The sequence below is a fragment of the Triticum dicoccoides genome, chromosome 3B, assembly GCF_002162155.2.
Source record: "Triticum dicoccoides isolate Atlit2015 ecotype Zavitan chromosome 3B, WEW_v2.0, whole genome shotgun sequence".
Classification (NCBI taxonomy): Eukaryota; Viridiplantae; Streptophyta; class Magnoliopsida; order Poales; family Poaceae; genus Triticum; species Triticum dicoccoides.
In genome coordinates, this window is record NC_041385.1 from 440,189,865 (window position 1) to 440,205,380 (window position 15,516).

General features: G+C 48.0%; 1 protein-coding gene across 1 annotated transcript; it reads left to right on the top strand.

Annotated features, from left to right (window-relative positions):
* Positions 1-13,532: 13,532 nt before the first annotated feature.
* On the top strand, positions 13,533-14,846 carry LOC119281361 (probable long-chain-alcohol O-fatty-acyltransferase 5). The gene has a single exon (XM_037561883.1). The coding sequence runs from the start codon at positions 13,578-13,580 to the stop codon at positions 14,634-14,636; it is 1,059 nt and encodes a 352-aa protein (XP_037417780.1). The 5' UTR covers positions 13,533-13,577; the 3' UTR covers positions 14,637-14,846.
* The last annotated feature ends 670 nt before the right edge of the window (positions 14,847-15,516 follow it).

Here is a 15,516-nt window from a genome sequence, read left to right on the forward strand (position 1 = left end):
TTGTCACACCCTGAATGGAGAATTCGTGGGGGATTCAATCTAAATCGCAAGAACATGAGGGGAAAGTAGGTGTCCACGAGGGGTGTTGTATTACTATGAGATATATGTTTGATTTATAAAATGGTCTCAGCAATAATCGATACATTACAAGACGATGGGAGCTAGCTTTATAACCCAGCTGGCACAGGGTGACGGCAACAGTGGCGTGGATGAAACACTACAGGAGTACAGCCGAAACGGTATAGTGAGACGGTGAGCAACGCGAGCCGTCGGATCGTCAGGACGAGGAAGAATCTGGGCCGGACGTTAACTGAAGAAAGGGTGCATCTGTTAACTGAAGATGCAGACCTGACACAACTGGCCACGGCCTTCAACTTGCCTCTGTCGCCGGATCAATGGCCGCTACGTGCCAAACCGAGTCATCTCCGAGCCACTGACGGATTACCTCTCGCGCAACACCTCAAGTTGCCGCCCGCGCCTCAGGCCTCCGCCCCTTCGGGCGCTTCACCGCCATGAGCCGCCGTGATCTCGTCTTGATTTGTGAACCGCCTCGAGCCACCACTGAACTTCAGACCGGCCTCGCTTGCTTTATGAACCGCCACACACCGAGTCGTCTTCATGGACCTAATGGCCGGCCCGCCGTTTTCCTTGCTGACATCGCTTCTGAGCCGCCGCTATGGGTCGTCACCTCCGAGCCTTAAGTTTCTAGCTCTCGCGGGCTCAATGGCCCGGCTGTGCATCAACGTTCGCACCTGAACCGCAGGCGAGTTGCTTCGCAGCCACCCCCGTCGGCCATACTCCGCGGGCAAATCTGCAAGCCGTCACGACTTTCCTTCAAATCGCCAAAATCAGTGGAATACAATTGGATAATGTATTTGGAAGTGGCCGAAGATTACATCGTTTTCCTTCATGAGTGTGGAGGGACCCGTACTGGGGAAAGTGACCTTTCTAAAAAGCTAAACGCAAGCTCAGTGGTCAAAGACTTGCACAAATTTTTGCTACGGACATCGCTCATGTGGACATCAAATACCATCGGTCAGAGATTATCAATGAGACGGTTCTGCCTGGAGTCAGCTCTGGCCGAACGGCCGCGTCACAGCCGCATCAAGTCACTGGCCTCGCCGCTCGCTGCTCCTCCGCCTCTCTCCGACCCTGCTGTCATAGACGCGCGTCGAGCCGCTGCTCCGTGAGTGCCTCTCTGCCCTGTTTGTCGCTGAGCCGCCTCTGCCAGGTGCCCCTCGCCGTGCCTCACCTTGAGCCGCTGCAACGGGCTAGTTTCAACCCGCCAGAGTGTGTTCTGAATCGCCATCCCGACGCTCAAAGGGGAACCCGCGGGCTTGTCCTTTGCTGGCACCTGTTCGTCTTGGCCGCTGAGCCGTCCTGCCCCTGCTATTGTGCGGGCTTCCCTCCGCCACCTCCAAAGTGCCCTATGTCTACACCAAATCGCCTCCGCTGCTACGGACGAACCGCCGTCTGCTCACTTTCAACTTGCCCGCGCACGCGTTCACTCCATCTCAGGACTGCTACACCTCTGAGCGCCCCCGTTTCTGTCGGATTACCCTGTTGATGTGTCAGGCTGAAACCCAGCTTCTGTTGGCTTGTCTCTGTTTTTTACGAGTCAAAATTTTGGTCTGAGCTTCTTCAAAAATTAGCACTGCCGGCTTGACTAAGTGCCCAGCCAGAGCACATGTTTGTTGCCTTTATACGCAGCGTTTTCTGCCTAATCTAGTCTCATGTATGTCGTCGGTGCCGAATTTGGACTTCAAATCAACACCCTCCAACATCAAGGTCAACAACACAAATCCATTATATTGTCAAAGGGACACAGGAGACAGACTGAATCAAATACTGGATGACGTGGTATTCATGCAAAAATAATAAAGGAACAGTGAGATTCAAAGAAGGACAAGGTCACGTTTCAAAATGTTGTCAAAGAAAGGTGCTGACATACCGTGGAGCTGCATCAACATTACGTGGAGCTAAAAAGCTATTGTTAATTCACGTCCAGACAAAAGTATGGAGCATTACTATTACTACGTGCATAAATTTCACATACAGATCATCCAGATGAATCAGGTGACATCCTTTTGACTTTATTTTATTAGCACGTATTATTTTGTCAAAGAACAATTACTTTGATCTGTGTATTTTTATATACAGGACAATCATTCACTACAAATATGGTTTATACCATGGGTATGGAGCACGGGCTGACAATATTCCGCCCGGTGATAGTCCGTAACATATTACCCGATGAATGGACGCGCACAAGCCGCCGCCCGTACGACTCGGTCTACATCAACTAGCCGGGGTTGCGTCTGTGATTGACTCGCGCGTCCGCACCGTCTTACAACGCCACGGACGACTTACCCGTCCGCTCTCGTGGCCGGTTTACGCGTCCGCGCCGGTTTACAATGAGGAGGACAATTTTCTTGTACACACCGGCATACAACGCCGTGGCCGACTCATCTATGTTGCCTCTGATGCTGCGGTCGTTTTTACCGTCCGTCTCTCGCGGCCTGGTCTACATCAACACACCGGGCTGCACCTGTCTGCATGAGCTGTTTATTGAGCATGAGAAAGTCACTGCTTGGGTAGCCCGGTTTTCTTTCAAAATGGAGGCAAATTATCATATACTATCAATCGCCGTCTGCACTGGGTGGTTCAATGGGCAGGCGCAGCCACTACAGTTTGGTTAACTTCAAATCACCAGTTGGAAGGAACCATTGGCCGAGTTGCTGACATGGCTCATACAGGATCATTTACAACCCGCCGCAGTCACCTCAACCTTCTGTGGATTCACATCGTGCTATCAACACCAATGATATACAAGTTATGCCGGTTTATATCGTGGTCAAATATGGAGAATCTCAGGCTAACTCCTCGAGTCACCTTGAGACTCAGGGGCTACAATGATATGACTCAGCAAATGTTGACTGTTTTCGGTGAAGTCAAGAACCCCAGGACGTTGGAGGGAATGACAACCCAGTCCCGGAGGCTATTACCATATTGATGAGAATTTAAAGACCGTCAGAAAATTTCCGGTTCAAGATGAAGAATGCCGGTTTAACATCCGGTTCAAGGGAAATCTATTCTCCCACAAGGCTCTAAGACTCTCAATTCCGGTTTAATAATTTCTGGTTCAAAAAGAGTTAAATCTCTCGCAAATTCGAGTTAAAAGGCCGTCAAAAAAATTTCCAGTTGAAAATGAAGATTCCGGTTTAAAGATACGGTTCAAGGGAAAGGTGTCTCCCATAAAGCTTTGAAGCTCTCAATATCCGGTTTAAAATCCCGGTTCAAGAAGAATTTATCTCTTGCAAAAAGCTAAAGGTTGCCGAAGAGGACCTGTTGCCATGATGCACGGTTCAAACATAGGTATCCCGCCTTATTGGCTTATCATATTATTGGTTACATGGGGGCTTCAGCTGACAAAGCGGACTTCTATCCATTAATCCGGCTATCAGGCCACAACAAAGCTTGGGAGCTTCACACCCAAGGGGCCAAAGAGAGTATTGTTGCTAAAGGCACAACTCAAACATAGGCACCCATTGAGCACCGCTCACAAAGTTACTTGGGTGCTCTTTGTGCAAAGCAACAAAGAGTTTGAAAGGACCCTTGTAATTGGGTATCAACCCACGGCTTGGAAGCCTGGTGTATTCACCTAAAACCCCGGGTTAACCTGCCTTCATCAAGTAAGCCACTCCTATCCAGGTAATCCTGGCATGACCCGCCGAACGTTTGACAAGTCAATCTTATACAGACCCTAAACTTGTCAAAGTTAAAATGACGATTGGTTAGTTGGAGGCCCATCTTAAAAGGCTTTGTCAAATGGTTTAACTCAGCGGCCTGGTAGCCCACGAAAAGCCTCGAATTTGGGCCTGGCAGCCCTTGAAAAGCCTCGACTACAAGTTTTATTTGATTTTGTTTTTGCAAAGTTTCATCTCTTTTGATAAAATTCTAAGTTAAACTGGTGTCTACTAACCTGGCCAGACCATATGTCATTACATCAACCCGGTGTTTCTTAACCCGGCATGGCTTACAGTTATCAGCTGTTAGCACATAATCCATTATGAACCAGCATCTCTTAATCCGGTCTGGCATTGACTATAAGTTGCCAGGATGATCATCCAGTGTTTATTACAACCCGACACGGTTTTATTACAAATCGGCAAAATATGAGGGGAGTTATCATACTCAAGATTTGGGTTATCACCCTTACTACAAAAAGTTGGTAAACCAACGATGTGATTCAATGTCACAGGTATGATATATTTCATATTTGATTATTCTTAAGTGCAGCCTTGGTTATAAACCCGGGTTATATGTTCGGCATTATGACCCGTCCGGCGGTAAACCGTCAGGACACTTTAAACTTGTTGTATGCAGAAACAGGTTGAATAAAGCATAACTACAAATCACCGGTGTTTATTAACCTGGCCTGGTTTTGGACTATAAATCGCCAGTATATATTTGGATTGCGCTATTGGAATCATGCGCTCATAAATCATTGGATTGTATTATTCAAATCTTCAAATAGCCAACATGGCTAGATTTTATTATGGTTACCAATAACCAGTATGATGATTGAGGTTTTCAAAGTCGCTTTAGCGCAATGGCTATTATTTTATCAGTGGATATAATTTATTCTACAATTGAAGGAATAGTCCCGAGTCGCTGCAGGCTTACGACCCGGCACTTGGGGGCTACATTATTTCAGTTGAGATTACATCAAATATACAAGTCTCATGTCGCTGCAAGCATGCAACATGACACTTGGGGGCTAATGCAAAGTCATTGTTTGATCACCTTCTTGAAGACCCGACTCATCACATCGTAATGAGCCGACCCTTGGGGGCTACCAATTGCTCTTGTCAACTATTCAAGGTACAAAGCTTTTTATCCATTATATTGAAGGGTCCACTGCTCAGTTGATAAAGCACAAGGCTTTTAACCTTGTGGACGTGGATTCAAGCCCCATGATTGGGGTTACATCATATGATTTAATTTTCATTGAAGTATATATCAAGTCCCAGCTCAATATTATCTTACTGAGCCGGCCCTTGGGGGCTACACATCATTGCTCAAATCTACATGATTATACCTACAAAGTCCCTGCTCATTATTGCATAATGACCCGGCCCTTGGGGGCTACACTGGTTGAAGTTTTTATGAGCATAAGGCAATCTCAAGTCCCAGGTTGCTGCAAGCATGACAACCCGGCACTTGGGGGCTACATATATGGAATATACAGTTTTTACTAGTGACTGGGATGAACAACATGGATTTCTTCAAAAAGTGGCAATATTGATATTAAAGCAAGTCTTAAGCCATCACTTTGTTCTGCTCAAGACTTGGGGGTTACATGTATTATATTATTATCGAAGAAATATTTTCAAATTCTCTATTTTGAGCAAACCAGATTGACCCGGTGTCACCAATCATTACGACCCTGTGTCTGCAACCCGGCGTCATCAATAATCATGAACCGGTGGTAGGAACAATCATGAACCGGCGTTGGCAACAATCATGACCCGGAAGTGTCAGTTTTTATAACCCGACAATGATGGTAATCATAAACCGACAAGTTCTACATTTTCAAACCGGTTGAATATCAGTTGAATATTTGAAGACCAATATTTTTGTAAAGTCAGAGCATTGAAGGCCGATTCAAATGGATTCTTTATTTACAAAATATCTTCTGCAAGCAAATTGATTATGAAACTGGTCTATTGACTCGGATTTTCTAGAAGGAAGAAATGACAAGGATTTAAGGATGATCAAGCGCCGGTTTATAAGAATATTTAAACCGGAGCACAACCGGACAAATTTGTTCTTGTGTTTATGTTGCAGATCAGTTTAACATGGATGAATCCAAATTAAACTGGGGGCTAATGTCGGGGATATACCCCGCGGTATAAACCGCCGGATGTATGACCCGGCTGGAGTTTAGCGATTCACTGGCGACCCGCTTGGACCTGGCGCTTTACGATTCATTGGTAATCCGGCAGGCGGGTCAGAGGAGCGACAAGACCCAATGGCCCAATGGGCGGTTCATGAAAGGCCGACTCATGTTATGGTGGGCCGGTTTAAGAGGAAGACATAAGGAATATTCTCCTACAAAGCAAGCAAGACTAGGACTCCACTTGTAATAGAGTAGTCCTAATCCAACTAGGAACAGTTCATGTAAACCACCCCTTCAACATATATAAGGAGGGGCAGGGATCCCCAAAGAGGGACAGGCAAGAAGAAGCTCAATAATCTTTAGGGCTAGACACAACTAGAGGAGAGCCGGTTTATGACGACTCCCTCATGAGTATAATGAGATCTATCCACAAACAACATGTAGGGTTGTTACCGGATGATGTTTCCCGGGGCCCGAAGCTGTCTAAATCTTTGTCTTGTGTTGCGTCTCTCGATTCCTCCCAACCCCTCTCAAGCTACCACATAGATGCGTTGGCCTCGCGACTAAAGTCCTGACACTAAGGACTGTGACAATTCCACGACAGGTCCTGTCCTCCTTAAAGCTTGGATACCCGATAGATATATCGACCGGGTCTAGCTCCGGTAACCATGCTTTGGCCCGGCTTAAAGCAGTCATAGCTCCGGCTCTTGCAGATGATCGCTTCATCTCACTAAACCTCTCAGGCTGAACGGAAAGCTTCCTTATCACATCAACCAAGAGGTAGGGGCTTCATTAGATGGGGAAATTGTGGCCAATGCGTGCTGAGCACCAGTGTAAAGCTGCTCCACAAGTGTGTAAACCGCCTTCAGCTTCACAAGCATATCATGGTTGAGATTGGTGCTCCTGGGGCCTGTATAATAATCATGGATGGATTAAAGGCAGTTCATATCATCAAGGAAGATATTTCAATTTAACAATCATACGACGACTTACCAAAGATAGCCGAAACCATATGAGATACATGGCGTTTTAAGCCGGACAATTCAGTAGTCACCTCCTCAAGGGCCGCCTCCGCCTTTTTAGCTCGTTGTGTCAAGGCAATCTTCTCTTCAGCCCAGACGTTTTTCTCGACTTCAAAGCCTGTCTTCAGTTTTTCTGATTCAGCCACACTGAATTCAAACTTTGAGTTCGCCTTCCGGGTTTCAGATTCTTGCAGCTCCAGACGAGTCTTCAAGTCAGACAGCTCTGATTGAAGTTTGGCAGTGTTGGTCTATACATACACCGGATCAAAGTCATAATTCAAATTTAGCTAAAAACATGAAGTCCTAAGCCTTTTGAAAGCAATAACACTTGGCACTTGGGGGCTAATGTCTACTGAAAAAATTATTCATGCAACGGTTTATGTGAATAAGTCCCATGCACTTTGCGAGCAAGAGTACTTGGCACTTGGGGGCTAATGCATATTGCTTTTTCTATTACAACTTTACGATGACCCGTTTGTGCTACAAACGGCCACAGCCGGTTCATGAGAACTACATAAGTAAGTACTGCTTTCTACACAAGAGTATAAAGGACCAACTCATTCATGCTGATTAAACCGGCCCATGGGGTCTACGGATTCAATGGTAATCATTACAGCTCTACGTTAAACCGGATACGTTAAGCCGGATTCTGAAGGAGTCTGACAAAGGGTATTATTTATGCTTATTATTAATCTATGTCTACAGCATATTCATCATAAACAGTAGACTTGGGGGCTGACAAGATGTGCATAATTCAATAAAGGTGGAGCTCATACCTCAAATTTTTGGTGCATCTGTTTCACCATGTCAACTTCAAGTTCACGGCTGCTGTGTACTTGACTAAGAAAACTAGAATATATTTCGCCAATGCTCAGTTGAGAATAATTGTCGACGTCAAATGTCACTTTGCGCTGTTCAATGTGTTCTTCCTTGGCGGAGTGCTTGGCCAGGGCAGTGGGTCTTCCCGGCTCTCTAAAGCCGGTATTGGTGGTCATTACATCATCATCTTGTGTGTCAGCCGTCTTAACAGGGCTTGAGGCTTCAGGATTCAAAGGGTCATCGTTGGCTTGATCGATAGGCGGGTCAGGAGTCGCTGGTGGAATATCAAGAACCGGCTCAGACGGTTGAGGAACAAAGGCCTCAGGCGCTACATTTTGTTGCTCCGGTTCACTGACTTTCAGGTCTTCGACCGGCTTATTCACCTTTGCCTTCTTGCTGGGCTTGGCTTTTCCACTGCATGAGTCATGAAAGGTGAGTAAAGTATCAAGAAGCATAATGAGAGAATAAGTAATTGTTATTACCCAGGAGCAGTCTTGAAAGCCGGCAGATGAGATTGAGATGAGTCGCCGGAAGAAGAACGAGATGTTTCCTGATAATTTGAGTCGAAAGAATTGAGTGGTTGGCGGATGAGACCCGCCAAAGGATAAAAAGAGTTTAAGTTGGGGGTGACCTCGTTTCGACGCTTCTTCGGAGTGTTCGGTAAGCCGGAGGATAATTCTTCATCCTTGCTAATCCGAGTCTGTCGCCGGCTCTCGTGCTGCCGTTGCTTCAAAAGAAAGTGAGGATCCAGATGAGCTAAGGGGTGTGAAAATCTTACTTTCTGGGTTACTCTTCGAATTTTCTGTCTTGGCAAGGGCTTGGAGTCGGAGGAAATGATAGTTACCTCTTCTTCGATTGCTTGACTGGTCCCCTTGTCATCCTGATGATAATCAATGTCAATAAGATGGTTGAAAAAGTAGCCATGAGAGTCAAGGGCTACCTCCGACTCAGAGCTGTCGTCCAGTTCAAGCATCTCCGAAGCACTGGGTTTCTTTCCTTTCTTCTTAGTGGTTCTCTTGGCGGCTCTCTTGGCCTTCCTGGCCCTTTTGGCAGCTTCATGATCATATTCCTTCTTCCAGAAGTCATCCTCAGCCTGTCAAAATCGTCAAAAATTGAGTTAAAATAAAATATTAAGGATGAAGGTAAAATAAGCAATTTGGCGGCTTACTTCTAGTGCCGGGTTAGATTTGCAGAAAGGGCTTAGGCCCACCTTGCTGCAGTCTACCGGGCTTTCATGTAGAAGAGACTTCGTCATTTCATTGTTGGCGTCCTTAGTTAAATCCTCGGAGCTGTGGCGCCATGGGTCCTTTTTGGCACTAGTGTAAGTGCACATTAAGCTGGAGCGGCGACTTAAGGGAATGACCCGCCATGAAACCCAGCATCGAACTAAGTCTATGCCAGTCAAGCTGTTTCCCAATAGAGACTTAACCTTGGCAATGGTAGGGGCGAGTCTTTTGCGCTCAACAACTGTCAGCTTGTCGGGGAGAGGATGATTTGATTCAAGACGCAGGGCATGAAAGCCGGGCAGTCGGTTCTCGTCAGCCGGAGAAGTATCCTTGCAGTAGAACCATGTCTGGTTCCAATCCTTGGGATGACTCGGCAGGCGCGCATAAGGGAATATAGCATCTCTCCGTCGCTAGATTGAGATCCCACCAAGCTCCAAGTTGGGTCCGTTGGAGTACTCGTTCTGGCGGTTCAAATAAAAGTACTCTCTGAATAGCTCCACACTGGGCTCCTCTTGAAGGTACACCTAACAGAACACTTGGAAATTGCATATATTTGACACGGAATTGGGTCCGATGTCTTGAGGATGAAGGTTGAAAAAGTGCAGAACATCCTGAAAGAATTTAGAGCCGAGTGGTGAGAAGCCCCGATTCATGTGATCGGTAAAGACAATGACTTCATCATCTTTTGGTTGAGGTTTCTCTTCCTCCGGCTTGCAGGCACGATAATGCATGACGGTCTTCTTGGGCAAATAGCTAGTTTTCACAAAGTCCTGGAGTGTGTTCTCAGTGACAATGGAGGGAACCCAGCTACAGGAAGTGGCTGTCTTTGGGGCCATTGCAAAGAAGCCTAAAAAGAAAAGAACAAGTTTGCCGGTTCAAATTAAGCCGGAGGGAAAGTATTACAATACATATTCAGAATGGCGACTTAAAAATGGGCCTAATGGTATATCACTAGCTACAGTGGGTTATGTAAGCCGCCATGAACAGATTGATATCCATCAAAGAGTGAAGCTTGCTAAGGCATTGAAGCTAACTACAAATGATAATGTAAGCCACCCTGACCAGGTGGATCTATCAGGAAGCAAATTTTTGCTAAGTACTGGACAAAGAGTTTTCACATATTGCAACTATTATTCTGGATCAGCGGCAGTTCAGGAAAAGAAAATAAATCAAAACCTAAAAGCAGAACAAGGGAGTTCATAGGTTCTGAGGAGATCTTATCTCAAGGAAAAAGGGTTCACTGGTATTGAAAGCAGGTGCAAAACTACTACCGCGCAAGATATATGCTATTTCCAGATCAAACGATGCTCGGGTTGGAGATAAACTACGAATAGCTACGAAGAACATGCAGAACTACGGAAAGCCTAATGCGATCTGGAGCATGGAAGGAGAAAAACTTACAGACGCAGGTGAACTGCGGTGGAGCACGGCCGTTCTCTAGTCCTATTGAGGGTGATGCAGCGGCCAAGGACGAGGAAGACGGTGTGCTTCACGGCGGCGGTGGAGCTCTAGTGACAGAGAGTCGCGAGAGGAGGAAGATGAAGGAAAGGGGCAAGAATGAGGAAAGGCAGTTTGACCATATTTATAAGGAAAGGTAACAGATGGGTGCGAAAAACGAGGAGGCCAAAAAACATGGTTATCCAGCTGCTCGGGCGCCTCGATTCTCGGGACGGCTATTCAGATAAAGATCCGTTGAGATATATTGGATATTTGTGAATTAATGACAGGTGACATCATGGCGGGTTATTGCAATTCCAGGAGATGACGTCATGGCGGGTTATGAATTCTCGCACAGATAAAGAAGGGAGGATTTTTCTAAGTGTTGAAGATTGACATGAACCAGTTCAAATCAACCTGAGGCCTAATGTTGGGGATATATAACTACCGCCCAGGGGAGGATGGGTTATACCTATGGCGATTCATCATATGAAGCCCACGAGGATATTGAAGATGGCGGTTCAAGATAAGGGCCCAAGGCCCAAGGGCGACTTAAGGCCCGTAGAAATAAACCGCCTTATGTATAAGACTTGTATTGTAAGGCATGTATAGATAGTCACCGAGCCGGACACGTTGTCTATGAGCCGGCCGGGATTCCGAGAGCCGTTGGGCGTCAACCCGTGTATATAAAGGGACGACCTAGCGGCGGTTCAGGGCAAGAAACAACAGATCGAAAGTTAGGTCAAGCATATTCGCTCCCTGGTAATCGAGACATAAGCAATACCATCTCAAACTAGATTAGGCCTTTACCTTCACCGCAAGGGGCCGAACCAGTATAAACTCCCGTATCCTTTGTCCCGTTTAACCCCTTTAACCTAACCTAGTTGCGATGGCTCCACGACTAAGTCCTTTTGCTAGGACATCTCCCGTTTGGACTCTGTTTGATATTCCTTTCCTGTAAAACTCAAAAATAAGGGGAAAAAACAAAAACTGGCACTGGGCTCTAGATTAATAGATTAGTTCCAAAAATAATATAAAATAGCATATTAATGCATATGAAACATCCAAAATAGATAATATAATAGCATGGAATAATAAAAATAGATATGTTGGGGACGTATCAGTCCATTCTTGTCTGGCCTGACCCACCATCCACCCACCCATCCCACCTCCCTCTCCCCCTTTCTCTCTCTATCTCTCTCTCCCCACCCACCCACCTATCCCACGAGTCCACCCATCCCACGGGCGACAGAGGCAAGAGAGGAGCTCCTACGCGTCGTGTGTTGTCGCTGCCGCGGCTGCAAAGGAGATCTCCCTTGACTCTCTATTCCACCACCACCAGAAGAAGAGCTCTTGCGTGAGGCGCGCCCAGCCCCGCCTCACATCTTGCCGCCAGGCGCACATCAACGGCGATACCAAGATCCTCCCCATCGAGCGGCCGCTCCGCTTGCCCGACTTCGCAGTGTGCCGGCTCCACCTGTTTCGCGCCACGCCGGATCTGGCGGCTTGTCGTGGGGCGAGTCCATGCCCATACTTAGGGTTTTCCTCTTCCCTGTGCTCGGTCTCCCCGCCGACACTGCTGCCCAAGCAGGAGCAGTGGGAGTGGTCCCTCGACCTCAAGTCCGTCAACCCGCCTCATCCATAGGTTATGCCGCCGCCGCAGCTATGGCAGCCGCTATGGATGCGCTACCTCGAGGAGCTCATGGCACTCCTCCGCAGGAGTCGTGTTAATTCCTCTTTGTGTGTTCGCACACGAACACGTCACCGTGTACCTCCAACGCCGAGGGTGATGCACCGCAACTCACGTCGAAGGAGACCCGTCCGGACGCACGATACACAATTCAGCGGGTGCTTTTGAGGACCCGAAACCCCACGCGCCCGGAGGGACCCCTTCTGGATGCGCGGCGGCTATGGGCTGCCCTAGGTCAATTCGCTCGCCCCTAGAGCCTCGAGGATCGTTGCCCTTCAACACGAAGAACAAACGAAGAACGAGAGAGAAAGAACAAGGGAGAGATGTAAAAAAAAGTAGGGTAAAATGTAGTATATTGATTTGTTGATTGTGTGTTGTTCAATCGACGGTCACCTCTCATATATTTATGAGGCGGCTGGACTTCGCGTACAAGAAAAGAACTAAAAAATCCGTCCAAAACGTCAAAAACCCCAACCTAATTCGGACAGGAATCTTTGATAATTTTTCGGATCAACTTGGAGCCACCGAGTGGTTTGCTTTCGTCCCACTGAGTTAACGTGGCTGACCTTTTATAATCTTCTATATCTAACTTGGTCTCACCGAGTCAAATCAACTCGGTCGGTCCGAAATGGTTCTGCAGCTTCTGTTCCTGACCTTATTTTGCCTTTACATGTTGCATACGACCTCGGATTAAGACACTTTTTATATCAAACTCAACCGTTTCAACGAGACGCATAACGTTCATGTTGAAACATTTTCCATCAGAGGCCATATTAATTGAGTTTCATGTCATTCTTTAATCTGGTGTCAGCATGAGCATCTCTGAACTTGTCATAACTTTTGCATCCGAGTTCTGTTTTAGACCATCTTCATATCCGTTTTGATCTTCTCGAAGAGAGCCATTCCATGGTGACTTTCAGTCATAAGTTTGAATTAGCTTGACATAGCTTTTAGCAACTTTTACGATTGTGTCACTTTTAAGTGTCAACATTGTGGAACGACGATCTCCTTTTTCGCGTATCTCCTTGTCCGCCCGTGTGTGTGTCCAAATGGGTAGCACCATTGAGTGCACCGGCTGGAGACGCATGTTTGCCCGTCCACGAAGCGACCCACACACAAAAAACGAACATCTTTCGTGTCCGTTTGGGTCTCGCGGTTGGAGTTGCCCTTACGTTTGCGTCGTTTCTCCTCGTGGTCGTGCAGTGCAGAAGTCACAGTGTTTTTTGTGAGCTCCGTAATTCATGTTGTGCGAGTGTATATCGTGGTTATGCAGGCGCAACGACTGCTGTGCCACAATCCACATGACCCGTGCCGCACGCCGCACGCCGCACGCCGCACGTACGCCTTCCTACCTTGGCCGCGCCTATATAGCGCTTCATTCTGTTGTATCAGTCTGATCCCTACACGGGTATACACGGACTTCTCATTGATTGACTCTGTGCCATCCGCAGGCTCGTCTCGCACCGCGTACCCCTGGCGCCATGCAATCCCTCGGGCATCCCACCTCTGCGTCGGAACTGAGGGCGCTCGCCTGGACGACGCTCCTTGTTCCGATGTGCGCGGTCTACGCGCGCTCCGCCTGCCGCCGCCTCCGTCCGGGCTGGCCCCGCCTCGCCGCAATCCTCCCGACGCTCCCCGTCTTCATCTACCTGCCGTGCTTGTTCAACTCCTACCACCTCCGCCTCTTCTCAACCTTCTTCCACACCTGGCTCGCCGCCAACAAGCTCGTCCTCCTCGCGTTCGACCTCGGCCCGCTCAAGCCATCCCTGCCCCTCCTCCCATTTCTCCTCTGCACCGGCCTGCCCATCAGGCTCCGCGAAGGTCCACAGCCTACCAGCCATTCTGCGTCGCCGGGACCGTCCGTCGCCGATTTCCTTGTCCCCTGCGGCCGCAGCGTTCTCTTCCTCACCGGCCTCGCCCTGCTCTTTCCACACACTGGTTCGCTCCCTCTCTACGTCGTCCACTACCTCTACTGCGCACAGATCTTTCTCACGCTCGATCTCGTCTTCTCTTCCGTCGGCCTCGTCGCCGCTGCCGTGCTGGGCTCGGCCATGGAGAGGCAGTTCAGAGCGCCGCTCGTCGTCGCGTCGGTTAACGATTTCTGGGGCCGGCAGTGGAACCTGATGGCGGTGGACCTCCTCCGAGCGTCGGCGTACAAGCCGGTAAGAGACCGGTGGGGCCGGGACGCCGGCGTGCTGGCCGCGTTCCTCATGTCGGGCGTCCTCCACGAGCTGCTCTACTGGTACATGACGCTGGAGCCGCCCACGGGCGAGATGCTGCTCTTCTTCACGCTCCAGGCCGCTTTCCACGTCGCCGAGCGGTGGGCGAGGGTTGCCGGGCTGTGGCGACCGCCCAAGCCGGCGGCGTACCTTATTGGCACCACCTTTATGGTCGTCACCATATCGGAGCTCTTCTTCGGGCCGTTCATCAGAGCCGGCATAGACGTGCGTATGATTCAGGAGGCCGCCGACGCGGTGGGGTTGGTTAGGGCCGTCGCTAAGCGTCTCATCGTCCGTCTATTTGGGGATGCTTCGAGTTAGAGACAGAAGAGTAACATTCAGCTGTCAGGATATTTCGGGCTTTTCATACTAGGTATAATCTGTGGCCGCTATGCTTGCTTGGTTTCTTCTATTTTCCTGATTCTACTTCTTCCAAACAAGTTAAGGAAAGGTTTAGTATTGTTGTTAGTGAGGGTTCGACGAACATTAGGGAGATTGAAGATGAATTGAACGTGTACTGTACTTTATTTCTCCCTGGAGATGTAACCTCTTCCTATTGGTCCAAATAAGTATGTCATGCATTTCTTTTTTTTAAAAGACAAAACACTTTATTCTTTTGAAACAACAAGTACATCCTTTGTGAGAAAGCTTACAATTTTGTCTAAAGGCTCCTCAAACCAATCAAGAGGCGGATGAAATCTAGCCAGTCTAGCGAGCTCATGAGCGACCATATTCGCTTCTCTATTACAAATGCTCAAACGAAGAAATAGGAAAATCACAGGCAAAATGATAACAGTCGTCAAAATCCATTGCCGTCGCCCCCGCAGATTGTCCTTCATTCTTCTTGGTGTCAATAACCTTCAAATTGTCCGAGTCAATGACGAGACGATTGCATGGCGTCCTTTGTGTGATAGACAGAATCTGAGGGCCAAAGGTTCAGTCATTGATCCATCAGCACACAAATCGACCCCCCCCCCCCAACCCGCAGTGAATTGGACTTTGTCATCCCCCAAGACTGCTCTGGCAGTGCCCCTAAGGAGGTTTTGATCAAAAGATGCGTCAACATTAAGTTTGACAAAGCCACTAGGGGGCTGGTCCAACCCCAATTTATCATAGTAGCCTTAGGAGAAGAAGCAATTACAAAGTTAGTCATAAGCGCGTGAATAGAGATGTGGAGGTCATTCTGAACTTTCTCCTCATG